We start from the raw sequence: 20,102 nt of genomic DNA on the forward strand, positions 1-20,102 counted from the left end.
TGCTGCACCAACTTCCCAATAGGGAGTGGCTACAACTGGGGCCATTTGGCTTTAAAAAAGGCAAGTAAGGGGATACATGATAGAGGTGTTTAAAAGAGGTGTATGGTAAAAGAGGAGAGGGAGACGTATGAACCCAGGGTCTCTTCAGTCTAGGCTCTAGGTGATACCATGAAACTGATTGGTGGGAGGTTTAGGACAGATCACACAACATATGATTAAACTATGGACTGCTGCCACAGGAAGTAGTGATGGCCATCAATCTGGATGGCTTTAAAAGAGGAATGGACAGATTCATGAGGGAGGAGCTACCAGTGGGCCACTAGCCTTGCTGACTATATACTATCTTCGTTACCAGAGGTGGCATGCCAGCATGCACCAGTTGCTGAGGAGCTTGGGCAGGTGGAAGTTTTATACCCGTTCTTCTTGAGCTATCCTCTGGGCAGCTAGTTTGCCACCATATGTATGAAGTGCTGGACTAGATGGACCTTTGGGCTGATCCAGCATGGCTTTTCTTATGTGCTTACAACAGCATGCTTTCTACTAGAAAAAGTATGATATAAGGTGTTGTCTAGTCATGGGCTAAATATAATCTAACCTTGACCAATTGGGCCTTGCCATATCTCCCAAGCAAGTTCACTTTGAAGAACAATTCCAGCTTTTCTCCTGACCCCCACCAGTTATCAATTTGAACATGCAGAAGCTGTTAATTTCTATATGCCATTTCCCCCTTTTTTATTCCCACAAGAGGTAAATGTCAAACCATCCTGTAATTAGAGCAGTCCTCTCCATCTGGCACCTTCTAGATTCTTTAGACCATTAACCCAGCTAGCAAGGTCAACAGCCAAGAAGGAAGAGGGTGAGGGAGCAGTAATCCAAAACTGCTGGAAGGCATCAGGTTGGGAAAGGCTGATTTAGAAGACAGTCTAAAGCAAAGGAGAGTGGCAGGAGGATGAACTATGCAAAGATATTGTGTGTGTATATATAGCACTTTATTAAGGTTTTCATTATATAAAAATATACAAAACAACTATTTTTATGCTCATACATGTTCTTACTATTTAAGAACAACAAAGTCTGAACATACTTGTCTTTTGACTTTCACCAGAAAGTTGCACTGTTTGTACATGTAGCAGCATCTCTTCTGTCACCTCTGTTATGGCATCCAGACACCAATAATTCTAAGTATGCTTGAGAGTGAGTTTCCTCAAATGCAGTGACATCTACATTTGAGTAAACAAGCATATGATCAAGTTATAAAATTCATCATACACTATCTCCTTTTTAACTGAGGAAAAGAATTTGAGAAGAAAATACTGCTTTTCTCCCTTTTTTTGGTTAATTAATCTGTTGATGAAGAAGTCACACTGCATTTCAGCATTTTAAACAATAGTGTTTTATTTCACTTTAGGTTTGTACCATTTAAAAACAGTAAACATAAATAACAATGTACCCATATAAAACAAACACACGCCCACACAGAAAGTCTGGTATCAGTAGAAATATCTATAAGGCACTGAGCAAAAGAAAAAAGAGAAAGCATATAATATGTTGGTTCCTCCAGTTCAAACACTTTCATATTTTGAATGTGCTCAGTCTTCACACACTTAAAAATTTCCAAACTACACAAATGCTTCAACAATTCTTGGCAGAAAAATTCTTTCCTGTTTTGACCATTGTTAAGAACTGTATTACTTTGGAACACAATGTAGTGCTGTGCTATAGAAAACAACATTTAAACATATGTGAAAACAGAGATATAATATGGCTTTTAGACCCTATATTTGGCTGAAAAATACAGCATTATGCTTAGGTTGTCTAACCTGACTGTAATGATAGTTTACATACAAGCTCCTTACTATGGGCAGTATCATATACCACTGCTGAGCTTCTGCTAGTTCTGTTCCACCACAAGACTGCCAGCACAGAGCTTCTGAAGCAACCTCAGCACTGGAGGGAAATGCTTGTTTCTGGATCAGGACAGTGTAGCAGAGCTCTTTTCTGAGAGTCCCACTGGCTTACTGTGTTCTGGAAACAATCCCACTCTTTCCAGATTTGTCAGGCACTGCTAGCCTCACACTGCAATGGTGGCAAATCCCACTAGTGCATGAAGAGCATTGCATAATGGCCTAGGATTGCACTATACTTCGAACAGTAACACTGGGACCTTAGAGAGGTGGTAGGGCTATTTTACACAGACTTCTGCTTTACCTTTTTATGTACTATTTACTACATACTTGCAGCTGCTCCTTTTCCTGATCTGTACATTCAATGCCATTTACAAACTTAACAAAAAACCACATTCTTCCTCAAGCAATCCCAGTCAATCAGATTTCTTGTAGGCAATGTAATGTTATCATACCACCATGACATCATGCAGGTAAATCTGAGTGAGTGTTGGTGGTGGTAAAGCATTTGTGAAATGTGCCCTCACCATTTGGCTCAGACTTACTCTCTACAAAATTGCATTATATATACAGAAAGAATCAAGCAGTTAACACATAGTGTCCTTCAATTTAAAAAATGTACACAGCCTTTAATTATGGATGTACTCAACTAGGTTTCATTTTGCCCATATAAGCCATGTGGTGAAGACATAATGTCAATAAGTAACCCTAAGTTTCCAAGATTCATTAAGAGTAATTTGTTAATGCAAGAGTAACCAGGTTTTCTGTGTATCAGTAGTTAGTGACATCTTGTGGCCTGTTTAGTAACACTAAGTCTTTAGAGTTCCAGTTATCTGGAAACAGTATTTGTTTAAATTGCAAACCAACAGAAATGTCAATGACAATACACAGGATCCCTAAGATGAGTCACACAAAGTCACATTAACCTCTTCATTTTACATAAAGACACAAGAGAATTTAACACTGTCCTTAGGCTTTAATATGCAAGTAACAACCAGGATGAGGAGAGCAGACAGAGAGAGAACAAATCAATATTGATTGCTGATAATTGAGAATGTTTTTAAAAAACTTGGAATTCACAAACAACAGATAGTTAAAAGTTCCCAAAAAAAGATTTATTCTACAGCTCTAAAGCACCCCTCCATATATGTGCGTGTGTGTGCGCGTGTGTACACCAGACAGAGATCATCAGAACAGGATTCAATACTACTCTGGATGCAATACCAGTGTATGGAGGAGTCCCACAGGGCTCAGTGTAGATCTGTTTCTCCCTCTTCCCTCTCCATTGGCATATGCACACATGAATGCATAATGATGGGATGCTGCAAGGAATGAAAGGTCTGTATAAGCTTCTGGTGTCCCCAAACAGCCATTCCCAATTATGTGATGCATACTTCTAGTGCTCCAGAGGGAGAAAGCAGGGCAGTGTGCCAAAAGTGGTACTGGATCAAAAATGGGCAAGAAGTGTACTGTACAAAATGGGCAAGAAGAAATTATAAATACAACAATAAAATTCAGTAGATGCTCTCATAATAAGCCTATAGCTATATCCAGATATAGATATTATAATTCTTCCCTTGTATGTTTACTTCCATTCTGCAAATCTTTCTCTTTTGGTGCCAGCCAACTAAAGTATATTTTCACTGGATCAACATTCCAGTGTTTGTGAAATGATATTGGAACTTGATGGGAAAGATAGTCCTTTGGGTAATCCATCGGTCGAGCCTGAAAGAGATGGAATAGAGAAAATATGTTTCATATGCTATCAAAGCTTTTATTAGATGAATAAAAACAGAATCATAGATAAAACTACCAGGAAAGTTCAATTATTCCCAAATCAAATACAGAACACTTCTGATAGGATGGTCAAATCTTGGGTATTGTGGGGTTTTGCATATTACGGGGGGAGAGAGAGTGAGAGAAAGTGCCTCTGCACACTGGGGTTTATGCATCTGAATTTCTGTACACAGCAAATATATCTCCAAAATCATTTATTTCTTTATGTGTTAAACAAACTTGCATATATTCTGCTTATATAGAAAGAGGTTTTTTAGGACTACAGTCACTATATCATATTATAAAAATCCATAAATGATGACTTTTCTTTTAGCCAAGAAAAGAAAGCATTGCATGGTGAAACTAAAGAAACCATTTCTAATTGAGAGAAACAATTTAATTATTCAATTAGATAAAAAAATAAAAACCAATTAGAAAACTGTCAATCACTGACCCAAAATAAACAAAATATTCCTCATTAAAAATAAGTCAGGTTGCTCACCTGTAGCTGTCGTTCTTCAAGTGGTCATCTGTGCATTCACACATATGGGCTCTGCACCTGAAGAATCTTGTTGGGAAGATTCTATAGCTAAGCGTTGAATTGGGCAGGAACCGTTCCCCTTCCTGTTCCAGGCTCCCACCCATTCCATCAGTTCCATTGAGACCACCATGGGTCTCAGGACTAACAAAGGAGTGTTGCACTGCTCCAGTCCAGGCCCTGTGTGCCCTTAGCAAGCAAGGGGACAAGTGTCACAAGGGCAACAACAAGCAGGGCAGGTGGTTGGGTTGTGCGAATGCACAGATGGCCACTCAGAGAATGGCAGTTACAGGGAAGCAACCTGATGTTATTCTTCATGGCCTCTGTGCATCACACATATGGGTGACTAGCAAGCTTACCTCAAGATGGACAAAGGGATGGTGTGGTCACTGGAGGACTGAGGAGATGACTGCTCTGCTGAAGTAGCAGTCATTCCTTGCATGGAAGTCTTAATGAACAGAGAGTGTGTGGATCATGTGACAGTTCTGCAAACTTTTTGCAGGGAGCTCCCTGTGAAGAAGCATGTGGATATGGCCATCACTCAGGTGGAGTGTGCCCTTGCAGAAGCTGTGAGGAGTTCGCCTTGTTCTGTCTGCTGTAACAGATGAAGAGTCTCAGTGAGAGGTGAAAGAATTATGTCCTGGAACAGTAGAAGGTGAGGAACCTTCAGATGTCCAGCAAGTGTAGAAGCAGTGAAAAAAGTTGGGAGGACAATGACTTGTTTGAGGTAGAAACATGACTTCAGGGAGGAAGGTTGGGTCTGGTCAGAGCACTGCCTTGTCTCTGTGAAAGGTGAGGTAGGGAGAGTCTACACTCCGTATAGCCTGAAGTGCCTGATCCTGGCTAATCTTGGAAGCTAAGCAGGGTTGAAATTTGAATGTGTAACTTAAATGTTGTGAACCACCCAGAGAGCTTCAGCTATGGTGTTATAGAAATGGCATAGCCATAGCCATAATATAGCAAACAGCACACAGCTCACTGGTATGTCTAGCTGACATGATGGCCACCAGGAAGATGAGCTTCCGGGAGAGGAGATGGAGGTTGATCTTGGCCAGTCATTCAAAGGGTTTCTTGGTCAGTCCCTGCAGCAAGATTGAGAAGCTCTATAATAGCATTCAGAGGCAGATGGGGGACAAGTTTTGGATACTCCTCAGGAACCAGTGGGATGGGGGTGCAAGAAGACTGGTTACCTTTGTAGCAGTGGGCTGAAGGAGGAGATTGCTTCCAAATATACCCTGATGGAGAAGGGGCTTAATCCCTTCTGGAACAAGATCTTTAGGAAGTTAAGGATGTGCTTACCAGTAGCATTTTGTGAGACAAAATGCTACTGGTGCACAAAGGTGATAAAGGCAGTCCATTTGGTCAGATAGGACCTCCTTGTGGATGGCTTGAGGGCTGTGTTAAGAATAGTTTTGACACTCTGTGGCAGAGTGCCTGTTGTGTGGCCTACAGCATAGTGTGCTATGCTGAGAGGCACAGGGTTGCAATGTTGGGGTGGGGAACCTGGCCTTGGTCCTGTGAGATCACATCTGGAGTGTGTAGTATTTGGAGGAAGGTTCCATGGTAGACCTAGAGAAGGCAAGCAAACCATGGTTGTCTCAACCAGTATGGGATAACAAGAGTAATAAGTCCATCTTGTCCTTCTTGAACTTCATGAGCACCTTTGGGAGAAGGGGAAAGGGAGAAAGATATAGAAAAGGTTCCCCACCATTGGAGGAGGCAGGCATCCTCCAGGAATCCAGTCCCTTGTCCCACCAAGGTCCAGAAGCTCACACCTCATGTTGTCAGCTGTCATGAACAGGTTGACTTGAAGGTGTACTCCATGTGTCAAAGAGGTTATGAATGGTCCCTGCATTCAGCTGCCATTCATGTGTGTCAACGTTCATGCAACTGAGGATATCTGCCAGGGTGTCATTTGTGGATGGCTGTGAGGATGATGTCCCTGTTGATGCACCCGTCTTAAAACCTGATGGCCAGCTTTGTCAGCAGGATGAACCATGTGCTTCCCTGCTTCTTGATGTAGAATACCATGGGTGTGTTCTCCATGACTATCTGGATATGATGCCCATGCAGGCACAATTGGAAGGCCTTGTGCATAGCTAGCATCTCCAAGGCGTTGATGTGCTTGTGACACTCCGAGTGGTTTCAGGTCCACTGGATTTGGAGGTTTGTGCAGTGCGCTCCCCATCCTGACAGGGACACATCTGTGGTTACAGTGACTGATGGGTCTGGATAGAAAAGTTGGTGTCCTTTGCCAGGGGTTGCAAGGTTGCAAGGGGTAGTCCAGTAGTGAGGGATGTACCAGACGGACGGCGTGATATCAAAATGTGTCCTACATGGGTCTTCTGATGTGTGGAATATGTGAATGAACTAGGGCTGCAGGAGCCTCATTCAAACTCTTGTGAATGGTCCACTGCTACAGTTGCAGACATGAGGCTGAGCAGCTCTTGTATTCAGTTTGTTGTGGTAGCCAGTTGCATGCTGAATTTGGTGATGAACTTGGTTAGTGCAGCTGTTCTGGATGTCAGGAGGACAGCCATTGCTGAAGGTGAGTCAAAGTGGGCCCTATGAGGGGGATGGGAGGGAGAGTGAACAGATTTCTCAAGGTTTATACACAGCCCCAGTGTCTGTAGGAGAAAGCAGGTAGTGTGGATGGAGTGTATCAGTTCTGCCTTGGTACAACTAGGAGCTAGTCATCAAGTTATGGGAAGACCTGTACTCCTTGGAAGCAAGTGCTGGAGAAGGATATCCCATTCTTTTTCCAACAGCCCAAGCCAAGACAGACATGGAATGCAGTATAATCCATGTCAAAGGGTTTACGGAGGTGGCAGAGGGAGTGACCATCAAAGTGGAGGAACTTGCTATCGCAGCAGACACAACTTCTAAATACCAATGTTGAAGCCATCATGGTAGATGGGGACGGTAGACAAGAACAGAGGTTAATAGCAACTCAACAGAGGACCCAATGAAGAACTGAGAAGGAAAAAAAAGCAGGAAGAAGTATATATTTTTGTAGATTTTTTTAAAGGTAGAGTGAAAGGAAAACAGATTCACAAGGGAAAGCCGTGAAGAAAGTAGATTATATAGAGAAGGTAAGAGAAAAAGTTGAAGAACGCTGAAAAAGTACTCAAGTGTGAGAAGCACTTCCTAATCTTGGCACAATGCTGATCAAAAAAGAGGTGATGGAAAGAGTGGGAGCCCCTCCTGCAGGAACCTGGAACAGGAAGTGGAGGGGCTCCAACCCAGTTGAATGCATAGCTTCTTCCAGACAACAGGCTTAATGCATCTGTTTGGTATGTATGTGTGATGCACAGAGACCACGAAGAACCACCTAAACAAGCCAAAAAGAACAAATGAACATCCTAATCTCAAGGGAAAGTATGTGTGTAAATTACTTCTTAGGTTTTTGGGTTGAATCATGGGACCACTAACTGCACCAGCCTCTCCTAACCTAATGCTTTCTAAATTTTAAAGTTCAATTTCTTGTACAAAGCCTTGTATATACATACATAGAGATAAAGTTACAGCTAAATAAGTATAGGTTAGGACCTATATACTTGAAGGAATGCCTGCTCCCATGTTAAACTGTCAGGGCATGGAGATCATTTGGAAACTCTCCTCCAGGTGCTCTCACCATATGAGGTAAGGCACACGGCAACCAGTCCTGTTCATGGGGTGCACCTGGTACCAACAAGTTATAATTTCATATTATCATTTCACTCAAGCATTGTTTTTAATTCTCCCAAGTTATTTAATATATTACAGCTTCTTTTATTATATTTTATGTACTTTGTATTGCTTTTATAAACCACCCTGAAATTGCTACTGAACTGCCATTTGAAAATATTTTTAAAAAGTACTTAGGAACTGCCAGATTTCAAACTATTTGAATTTGCACTGAAATGGCTAAAGAACAATTTCATCTTTGCTTAAACATCAAGTCTTGGTTTTGCTCCAAATACCAGAATGGATTGCCCAAATCAACTATTGTACTGAATGAGTCAGTGAGAGACATTACTTGTACACACATCAAACAAATGGACCTCTAGTGTGGAAAAAATTAAAAATAATTTGTTTATGAATGCCTTCTGAGTCACAACAGGAATTACTTTTCATTGACTCACAGCTCAACAATGCACATGAATGAAGCATTTGAGGAGAATAAATAAATTTACACAGTGGTCCCCATTAAATATTAAGTTTGCCTTTTCAAGTAAATTTAGTATAAGAATTAAGGGGAATTTTAAAGAACAAAACAAGTAATTATTCCTTAGCAACATTCTAACATTTTAGTCAGGCAGCTCATTTTTTTTAAAGACAACTCATTTTTATGAGGTGCTTCCTCCACTCATCTCCTGATGTTGCATCTTATGTGTTTGAAATTTTAATACTTAAATTCCAGGATAAAAGAGTAACTAGGACCCCACAAAAATTAATTTCACAAGCTCCTGACATTTTTGTTTGTTTCACTTGGGAGAAATGACCAGGGAATGTCTCTTATTTTCTAGACTGTTGACTAAGCAAGCTCCATCCATGTTATGTTTCTGAGACTGAAGTCAGAAAACAGGTTCAATTTATCACTGGATTTCTGCCTTGACTCTGACCATGTAATACTGGGTGCTTTATTATACCTTGCATCACTAATTAAGACTGCTTAATTATAGCAAATGATATAACAGCTCAATGCAGATTTTGTTGGCTCTTCTAATAGAGGCTAAACCTATCCTTTAGTGCTTTTGTTGTTTGGGTTGTTTGGTTTTTTTTTTTTTTTTTTTTTTGAGAAAAGGTACAACAGAAAAATATACATATGCTCTATTTCAGGATGACATTCAAAAGAACTATTAAGGTTTCTGATTTCTTATTGTTCGACAACAGCAACAACCAAAAGGCTAAATAAGAAAGCTAAGAGAAGAAAACCAGGAGCAGTTATTTGTGTGAAAGCTTTTTGTACTGACAAATTTCTGTAGCAACTGGGCTCGAACACACCCTGTTCCTTAATGTACATCCATGTCCCATAACCACTATTTGGCACCAGATGCTGGAGCAAAAGCACAGAATGGATTAGCAAACCCTTCAGAGTAAAGGATGACTCCAAGCTTCTCTCCTAGCAGAAGCCCTTCAGAAGGCATCCCATGTTGTAATCTCCAAACTGAGAAAACAAGCAAGGATTTCTTGTGCCCGCAGCCATTCCCATTATATATTTTTTTATTTTTATTTATTTCGATTTATATCCTGCCTTTTTCCTACAAAGGGCTCAAGGCAAATGGAGATCATTAGGGGAGAAAGCATGAAGCAGCAGCATGCATCTGTGCTGGGAAGTCTCCCTGCATCCCATGCTGTTATCTGATATCCGCAGGATTCCTCTGTGCTAGGAAAAATGGCCATTCTTCCCAGGGCAGGCAAATGCTGCCCCCTGCCCATCCCTGTTCTATCTCCAATCTTCCAGCATTGAAAGTGAGGGCAAGGAGATGTGCCATCAGGGCCAGCACCAATGTGGTATCAGGCTTGGGCTTCTAGCAAAAAATGAAGTATATCAAGGAAGCCTGAAGTCTACTCTCCTCTGCTCTATTTGAATCTGAAAAGTTTGCAGCAGAGCTGAAGCTGCCTCTGGTATTAATCCAGTAATATGGTAGCTTCCTTTTTTATTTAAAAGCTATTGAAATATGATGATGATTTAGCATAGCTTCACAGTTTTTAACAGCATATTTCTTATGCAATTATTAACAATTCTTTTTCATATTTCCTTTACAAACAGGTTCCAGATAAGTATGTGCAAATGAATATATTCACATTACCCTAAAATATAGATAAAAGTAGACAATACCCTTTAGGAAATAAAGTGGCTTGTATATGCACAAAACTTGTATAAAAAGCAGAACTTGTATAAAAATGCTAAAACCATAGAAACAGAGAGTCAGAAGGGGCCTCCCAGACCATCTAGTCTGACCCCCGGCTCCAGCCGACTGGTCATGACATGCCTACCATGTGCATGTCCAGCCTATCCTTGAACACCCTCACTGATGGGGATTCAACCACTTCCTGTGGAAGCCCTTTCCATACTCTAGGGGTGCTCACTGTCAGGAAGTACTTCCTGGCATCCAAATTGGACCTTGGTTTCCTGAGCTTTGCTCCAATGGAACATATCCTACCCTTCTTTGCAGGAGAAAACAGATCTCTACTCACCTCTGTATGACACCCCCTCATGTACCTATGTCACCAACAGATCCCCTCTGAGTCTCCTCTTCTCCAGCCTGAAAAGATCCAGTTCCCTCAGTCTCACTTCATATGGCTTTCCCTGCAATCTGGCTATATCCTCCTGTAGTATGGAGCCCAAAACTGAACACAGTGCTCAAGTTGCAGGCACACCAGAGTCATACAGAGTGGCAGTAATACCTCTCTTGATCTAGAAGCCACACTTCTGGCTATGCAACAAAGGGTGGTGTTTGCCCTCTTGATCGCCGCATCACACTGCTGACTCATGCTTAGCCTGAAGTCAACCAGTACTCTGAGATCCCTTTCACAAGTGCTGCTCTCCAGCCACTTGTCCCCTAACCTGTACTTATGACACCTATACCTATGCCCCAAGTGCAAGACCTTGCACTTATCCACACTGAATGCCATCCTGTTGTCCATAAGGGAAAATTGATATTGCTTGATTGCCTTTTTAAACTGCAGAATTAAGCGTTGGAAAGCTATGAAGTATTTTGACAGTCACAATCTGAGAATCAAAGAGAGCAGCTTTCACAAACAGGAAATAAAAATGAAATGGACACATGTTCTGTTATAGGTTAGAACGGGAGAAAAGGAATGCTTATATATGCAGATAAGGCAAGAAACCATCAGGTACAAAAATCAAGTATAATTTTAAGAACTGAGATAATAAGGGCTGGTTCAACTCATTTTTCCTTCTTCCTCTATTACTGTGAAACTTTTTACAGATTTGTTTCTAGATGCATTTCTATTGCCATACCACCTCTTAATATTTTGTTTACGTTCCTGCCAAACTAAATGCCTCACTCTGTAACTGTCCATTTTTCCAAGTTTTTGCACTGACTGGATAGTATGCAGAAGTAGCAATATTTTTGTAACATATTCCCCAATGATAGCTCCGTTTTGAGAGCTCCAGGGTAGTGATCGGGATATAAAAGTCTAAATAAATAAACAAAACTGTAATGTAATGATAATAAAATTGTATCATGTTCTAATATGTCGTTTCCCACACTAATAGCCATGATTTTATGTTGTTGTTCAGTTGCATCTAGGTTCTTCTGTCCTCCACCATCCCCCAGAGACACCCAGCCCTACACCCACCTCTCCAATGATCCCATCCAGCCACCTCAACCTCTGCATGATTTTATGGAGTAACATTAATAGATGCTTCTCTGTACTCACCTGATGAAAAAGAGGGCTGTGTGTTACTGGAATTCCTAAACCACTGAAACACATTCCAATTACCATATCATCCGGGGCATCATTGCTGTAACACCGGCATTTACTAGCAAGTAATCTTTGGACTGCTTCTCTGCTGAAGACCATCCTTCAGTGACAAATCATAAGAAGATGATAACTGAGAAGGAGTTAACTACTGTTTTACTATGCCTAGTTCTAAGTGATCAGGAAAATAATGAATTCACAACACTAGTTACAATGAGTCATTGCTATATTAAAGCACTGGGTAGTATACACAGGGTGCTATGCCCCACTGATTCTCTTCCATAAGCAAGTCCCATTGTTTTTGTAATATAGATTTAGTGCTTCTAGGCGCAACTAGGAATGAATGGAAATAATTGTTTCTGGAGCAATGCAGGTCAGTCATGCCTGCACAAGGGAGCTCCACCAACATGTCCCAATAAAAGAAATTAGTGCTTCTGCTTGTTCTAAGGCTTCCCTATAAGTACAGTTAATTTTCCATTATTTGTGCAGTGGCTATGCTGAATACTGCCAATTTTCTTTTAGCAAAACTGTACTTATTTCAGAAGAAAAGCAAGGTTATCTCTGCTAATGCTTCTTAACAGAATAAGGTCTGAGACAGGTGTATATTAAAAAGATGTTTAAAGCACTTTGAAATTCTTCGAGATCAAATGTTAATGTATGTCTCTTTCCTATAGCAAGAATCAAGAGCTGATTGACTGATGCCTCTTTGTCATGGGAAGAAAGGATGCCACTGCTGGACCTTTAGACAGGAAGTTCTGGCTGCAGAGCACCTTTCCAGCAGGAGAAGGAAGCAGCACTGCAAGAACAATTTCTTGTATTCTGTATTAGTTCTACTCAGAGTAGACCTAGTGCAATGAATAGGACTCAGTGTTAACAATATATTTATGTTAATCCTATTTAGAGGCCCCTATCTGCACAGAATGAGAAACTACTGTGGGTAAATTTCCTATGAGGTTGTTATTGAAGCAGCAGCCAGGAGTTGGAATATTTGGAGCACAGTGGGGATACTCTTACAGCTTTTTATGAAGTTTGTTGCAGTGGGTGACAAGCCACCTATAGCCCTGAAACAGACTGCAGGTTCTGGGTGGCTTGTCAGAGACTCCACTTTCACCAGGTTTCTGTGTAACAAGAAGTTGGGGTGGCAGTGTTGATCACCCACAGGCATCATAACCTATTGTGGCTAACTTAAGTTAGGCACAAGAACTAACAGCATATAACCCAGGATTGAGGGGAGTAAGGCACTGTGGGATAATCAGGACAGGAGGAAGCTACCTCCTCATATGACTTCCTCTTGCTCTCCCCTGCATGGAACTGTATCACTATTCATGTTTGCTTGCTTGCTTATTTAATTTCTATACTGGTCTATAGCCAGAGTTCCCTAGGTGGTTTGCAACAACAACATTTATAGTATTTTATTTATTTATTTATTTATTTATTAAAACATTTTTATGTCACCCCATTCGCCGAAGCCTCGGGGCGGCTTACAACAATAAGTTAAAAATAAATTATAACATTAAGTTAAAAAATATAGACATTAAATTAAAAATACAAAAATAAATGTCACCCTGTAAGAAAGAAAAAAAAGGATGGCTTACAAAGACCTACTGAAATCCACTCTTACAAGAACATACGAGTATCTCTTTTCAATGATTCTCTGGTGTCCAAATCATAGTATGGCTTTTGAAGATAAAAATTAGTATAGTTTTCCCATATGGTTCTTAGTAGCATTATGTGGCAGCATAACTTTCCAGAACTTACTTCATATACTGGTCTTCTTCGACTTGTGCAGACAAAAGTCTAATGGACAAACATCACCAACCAGCTGAACAGAGTAACAAGTTTTGTTCTTAAGTGCTTCTAGTCTGCTAAAAAATTCCAATCAAATGACTTACCCTCCTCCACCAGTGATGTAACTATAGCCTCCGGACCCCAATCCATAGCCGTAACGTTCACCAAGTATCACTGGTTCATTTGGCTCATAACAGCTGAGTAATGTTTGAAGCCTGGAGATACTAAAATATAAAACAGCAAGTTCAAATATGATGTGATACATTTAATTCTGTTAAACTATTTCCAGGCCCTTAAACTGTTAGCCTAAACAAAACACTTGTAGATTAATTGTTGACATTGAAGATGAAAATAAATTATCTTCTGATTATTTTAGGAGCTTTTTCTTTTCTTTTTTAAAAACCCTCTTTGACTTATTTCAAAGAAAAACCTATACATTTTATGAAATATTACTTTAAAAGGAATTAAGTTTGTTTGCTATATAGTGTCTTTTCTTCAAACCATACATATCATTTTCCCCAGACTATTCCCAAAAGATGGCCATCAGGAATGATTTTAGAGTCAAAAAGCCAAACAAATCTTCATAAAATTTAATCTATGTCAAGCTTCATCATTTTGACATATTTAGATATTGCAGCAGGACCAAAAGGAATTGAACAGGTTCATAGCTCTCTTAAATTTGACATCATTTATTTCCTATCTCATAACTGGTAACTTAGTAATTGGGTCAGAGAGGTGATTAATGCATGTTTGTGGGAGGGAGTGGTCCCATGCCTCCTGAAAGAGGCAGCAATAAGACCACTTCTGAAAAAAGTTCTCTCTTGACCTAAAAGACCTTGATAACTTTAGGTTGGTAGCAAACATCCCCTTCCTGGGCAAAGTTCCAGAGAAAGTGGTTGCCAATCAGCTTTAGACATTCTTGGATGGGTCTGATTATCTGGATTAATTTCAGTTGGGCTTCAGGCCTGGTTCTAGCATGGAAACAGTTCTGGTTGTCCTGTATGATTACCTATACTGGGAGAGAGACAGGAAGAGTATGACTGCTGATACTCCTGAGTCTCTCAGCGCCTTTCTATACCATCAACCATGGCTTCTATGGTGACTGCCTGAGTTTGGGGCACTGTGTTGCAATAGTTTTTCTCCCTCTTGGAGGGCCAGCAAGGAGTTCTTCAGGGTTCTTTTCTACTCCCACATGGTGTTTAACATTTACATAAAAGCACTGACTGGCGTCATCCAGAGTTTGAGTGTCCCACCTTCAGTATGCTGATGGCACACAACTCTATTTCTCTTTTACATCTTCAGCAGGTGAAGCTGTGGACATGCTAAACCAGTGCCTGGTTGCAACAATGGATTGGATGAGGGCTAACAACTTGAAGCTCAATCCAGACAAGGCTGAGATGCTGTCAGTGGGTGGTTCCAGAAAGTGGTTGTTCAGCCTGTTCTAGATGGGGTTGTACTCCTCCTGGAGGAGGAGGTTTGTAGCTTGGGGGTGTTCCTTGATCCATTTTTGTCACTTGAGGCTCAGGTGGCCTCAGTGGCTCCAAGTGCCTTCTACCAGCTTCAGCTGGTGGACTAGCCATGCCCCTGTCTGGACAGAGATAGCATGGTTTCAGTAAGCTATGCTTTCGTAATCTCTAAATAAGAATATTGCAATGCACTCTTTTAAAAATATTAATAATAAAGTATTACAACTATTTTAAAAAAGCAATGCACTCTTTGTGGGGCTGCCCTTGAAGACAGTTGAAAAGCTGCAACTCATGTAGAATGTGGCAGCCAGATTAATAACTGGGACCCATAGGTCTGAACATGTAAGACTGGTTCTGGCCTGCTTGCCTGTATGTTTCCAGGCCCAAACAATGTGCTGGCTTTAACCCATAAAGCCCTACACAGCTTGGAACCACAATATCTGTCAGAATGCCTCTCCCAAGCACAATCTATTCAGATACTATTCTCAAACTCTGGGGCTTTCCTCCAAGTGTCAATCCCACAGGAGGTTCAGAGGGTGGCAACTGGGGGAGTGCTTTTTTGTGATGGCTCTCATCTTTGGAGCAACTTCCTGCCTGGAGCCAAACCTGTCCTCCTTTTGGTGCTAGGTCAAGACAGTCCTTTATGTGGAGGCCTTTAAAGATCTAAGTTATCGAGGTGTTTCTTTTATTTCACAGGGTCTTTTTTACTGTATGATTTTAGCCATTATAAATACATTTTAAATTCTTTTTAACAGTTCTTTGGTTTTCAGTATTGGTATTGTATTTTATTGTTTTGTTTTATACAGTGTTGTAAACTGTCCAGTGTTTCAGCTATGGGGTGGTACAGAAATGAAATAAATAAATAAATAATAACAACTAAATTTAATATTAAACCCTATCAGCTGTTGTTTTGACAAATCAAAGAGCTTCTAAATGTTTCCCCAGCAACTGGAGTGGTGATCACAGTGCTAAAATCAACTATCACTCCATCATAGGGTTATTAAGTATGACCAGCAAATTCAACGGCCTCCATCTAGAACTTGCCTAAATATGGTACAGTATCAGTGCAACATCAGAGATTGTGCTATCATGTTGGTGCCTCAAGCTGGAGAAGCATCCAACTCTTTTGAATTATCTATTTATAAGTAAAGGATACAATTTAACACAGATTATTCAAACATGGATGCTAATTTGGCTTCATTAATGCCAATTTGAACATTGATTGCAATATAAACTCTTTTATTCAAATGAATGGCTCATATATTATGCAATGTTTCAAAAAGGTGAAGTGCTGTTACATATTGCATTCTGATAAATCAAACAACCAAAAACACTAGAGATAAATAGCAAATGGCTTTAATGTACACGGAAGTAATCACTGTCTTTTTTCCTTGCTCACAGCTTTTTACTCCACAGGTAGCTTCATTACATGTTCTGCGAATTCCCATGGTATGATATGTAATGGAAGGCAAATGAAAAATAGTCATACCTCTACTTAAAACTTTCTTAATTTATATAGATAAATTATATAAAGAGTTTGTTATTTCCATTTTTTATCATCAAGCATCAGCAGCAGCTTTTCCATATAGCACTTCTGGAAAATATATATTTATTTATCTTATTTATGGAGGTTTTAGATGGAGCATTTTTGCCATGTTGGTCATATCTGGCAACCCTGTAGGTTTGTTTATCACCTAAGACACTTGAACAATTCTTTTTAACAGTTCTTTGGTTTTATAGTATTGGTATTGTAATTTATTGTTTTGTTTTATATATTATTGTTAACTGCCCAAAGAGTTTCAGCTATGGGGTGGTATAGAAATGAAATAAATAACAACTATATTTAACATCAATCCATATCGGCTGTTTTGACAAATCAAGGAGCCTTTTACCCTCCCCTTTCCAGGTGGCATGTCTGGGGAGACCAAATGGGTAACAGGATCACTGCTGGCTGAGACATGTTTTCCATGCTTTGCCTCCAGAATCTTCTGTGTTTGCTTGATGAAAGAAACAAGTATCATCAGACTACTCATGTTGTTCATCTCTGTACATTCCAGCAAACACCAATGAGCTTTTTACAATCCCTTTTAAATTTAACCTCTCTAAATAGTTTGGTGTCACCAGCAAATGTGGCCAAATCACTGCTTAATAGGTTGAAAAGCACTGGTCCTGATGTAGAACTCTGGGGGCTTCACTGGTTACATCCCTCAACTGGGAGAAATTGCCATTTATTTCCACTCTCTGTCTTCTGTCCTTTAACCAGTTAATGATCCATATGAGGACCTCTCCCCTTTTATTCTATGACTGCTTAGTTTGCTCAGGAGCCTTTGGTGAGGGCCTTTTGTCAAAAGTCTTTTGGAAGTTCAAGCATACAGTGTCTACTGGATCATCCTTGTTTACCTGCTTATTAAGACTCTCAAAGAACTCCAATAGCTTAGTGGGACAGGCCTTCCCCTTGTGGAAACCATGTTCATTTTTTTCAGAAGGGTTTATCTCTCTTAGCAAACGTGAAATAGCATAATGGTTTTTAAAGACTGAACCCCTGCCCATGGTCTCTGGTGACATAGAAGTCTTTTAGTTTTTGAGTTGCACCAAACAATTGAATAGACTGGTGCAACGGAAAGCATAAATAGTTTAAAGAATTTTTAAACCATGGCTAGTTTCATTTTATTCCCTTTATATTCAAGTGCAGTTTGTTTATGTTTAGCATAAGAACAGGAAATAAGCCCTAATTAACAGTGGATATTCATTTTAATCACTGGAACCAGAGAAAAATACAAATTGGTTAAAAAGAAATTGAAAGGGTAGCCCAAACCAGTAAATGTGGTGTCATAAAAGCTAAAACTAATCAGTTGAAGCTTGGAAAGAAGCTTGATAAAACAAAACAAAACAAACAAACAAAACATCTTTAGCTATGTTTGGAACAAGAATAGCAACAAATGGTAGGTCTCTGCTGCATGGAGAACTGTCTTCCTAAATCCACTACCTTCCAGATGTGTTGGTCTAGAATGCCCATCAACCCTAATAGACATGGGTTGATGGAAATTGTAGTCTAACACATTTAGAAGGCACCAGGCTCAGGAAGGTTGAATTGTCAGGTAATGGAGCTTAGGTAGAACTTTTCAATTCCTATTTTGCCTTCATCTTCCTCTGCAAAGTGAATTGTGTTCAGCCTGAGAAAAATGAAACAAATTATGCATGGAAAAACCCCTAGCTATTTTCAATGAGTTCATCTCCACCTACATATTATAGAAACAGGTGATATGCCTACAGACTGGAAATGGGAAAATACTGCCCTAGTCTCCAAAAACAATGCCAATAACCCTAATACTGATACCAAGCAAAATTCTAGAACACATTACTAAGTGGGCATCTACAAAAGAATATACTGATTATTAGTACCCAACATGAATCTATCAAGAATAAATCTTGCCAAATCAAACTTATTTCCAAACATCCATTAATTAATTCTCCATTAACTGTTCTAGATTGACCTAGAAAAATGTCTCAACTGGAGTGTGAGAGACTCTGCCCTCACTCCTGTACTATTAAAGAACTTTACAAATTGCTTTGATGAAAACAGTTGTTTATTAGAGATGAGACCAAACTTGGAAGAACAGCTGATGCCATAAAAAACAGAATCTAGATTCAAAACTATTTTGGTAGGCTAGAACACTGGGCCAAACCAGCAAGATGAAATACAGAGATATTGTAAATTACTGAATTTAGGTACTCAAATGAAATACACAAAATAGGATAAGGGAGACCTCCGTTGGCATACATGAAGAGGATTTAACTGTTTTAGACAATCATAGGCTGAGCATGAGCCAGCAGTGTGACGTGGTTGCTAAAAAAAATACAGCACACAGAAGAACAGTATTCATATCATGAGAAGGAATGGTTCTTCCCTGTTTTGCTCTGATCGAAGTACATTGTGTCCTGCTCTAGGAACCACATTTTACATTGACAAGTATGTCCAGAGTAGGACAAGCAAGATGGTAATGGGTCTGCAAACTAAGTCCTACAATTGTGAAAACGTCTGAAGAGAAGATTAAGGGGGGAGGATGATAGCAATTTTCAAACATCTGAAGGGCTGGTACAAAGAAGCTGGACTGCACCTGTTGCTCCAGAGGACAGGAGTAGAACCAGTGGGTGGAAATTACAGGTGAACAGATTTCAGCTTAAATATTAGGTGAAACTTTCTAATGATAACAACTATTGGCAGACTAAGATTCTCTCAGGGGCTGCTGCATTTCCTTCACTGGAAGTATTCATCAGGAAAGCTGTAGTTGCATTCTTCCCTGCAGATCCTGTCGTAATCAGGAGGTTACATGAGATGATTGCCAAGGTCCCTTCCAACTCTTATGATCCTATGAAAGAACATTAAAGTTTGGAAGATCAATCCCCTTTAGAATACTTGAAGATTTAACAAAGCCTCGGATAAGGTCTGTACCACACTGAAACAGTGGTAAAAATTCAGCAGTGGCTACACATGATATATTAGAGTTGCAGTCCTTCATAATCTAATTTTATGATTAAATTATCAGAATCTAATTTTAATTTCCTTCTGGATAGACAGAAGTGCCTAGATTGGAAGTGGACTCCAGCATTTCTGTCAGCCTTGATCTGACTCTTTTGATTAGCTGCCACTGATTCTACAGAGGGCATCTTGCATGACCAACTTCCAAGTGACTCTGTGGGAAGAGTAGGTCAGGGAGTATTACAGGTCATTAGACAGCTACACATCCCAACCACTGAAGAGATTATGATCTAATGCAACATTCTGTTAATTCATCTTTTTGGCATCAGCTAATGCAGCAAGACATATTAGTGGATAAAACAGCATTGTTGCCTCCAGGACGCTCATGGATTACCGCAGATAGTTGATGCCAGAAAATTATTCTGAGCAATTTATCACTAGGTCACAAATGCTGAAATTTAAATGTGGCAAATATCACATTGTTCAGCTACTGTTGCTGGCAATGTAATTGCACATGCCTAAGCTCTTAAGTTTCTATCACCTTCTAGGTCAATAAGAACTCTTTCATAATAAGCTCTAACTGCAAAAAGAAAGAGATATTCAGTGGAAAAAAACTAATCAAAGAGACAAAGATGATGTTATCTCTTCACAAGAAAGACTATTCTCAAGAAGTGAGCATGAATTTTTGAGATGGAGTACAAAGAAAAGAAAAGATA

General features: G+C 39.9%; 1 protein-coding gene across 2 annotated transcripts in view; it reads right to left on the reverse strand.

Moving 5' to 3' along the window:
- Positions 1-1,111: 1,111 nt before the first annotated feature.
- Positions 1,112-20,102, reverse strand: part of B3GLCT (beta 3-glucosyltransferase) — a 173,406-nt gene continuing 154,415 nt past the window's right edge. For both annotated transcript variants that reach the window (XM_044441555.1, XM_044441554.1), the window contains 3 exons: positions 13,545-13,664; positions 11,611-11,755; positions 1,112-3,629 (listed from right to left, as the gene is read on the reverse strand). In XM_044441555.1, coding sequence (XP_044297490.1) covers positions 3,468-3,629; positions 11,611-11,755; positions 13,545-13,664 — 427 coding nt within the window. In that variant the 3' untranslated portion in view covers positions 1,112-3,467. The remainder of the gene's footprint in view (positions 3,630-11,610; positions 11,756-13,544; positions 13,665-20,102) is intronic.

Source organism: Varanus komodoensis, unplaced genomic scaffold (genome assembly GCF_004798865.1).
Source record: "Varanus komodoensis strain SLA01 unplaced genomic scaffold, ASM479886v1 scaffold4, whole genome shotgun sequence".
Classification (NCBI taxonomy): Eukaryota; Metazoa; Chordata; class Lepidosauria; order Squamata; family Varanidae; genus Varanus; species Varanus komodoensis.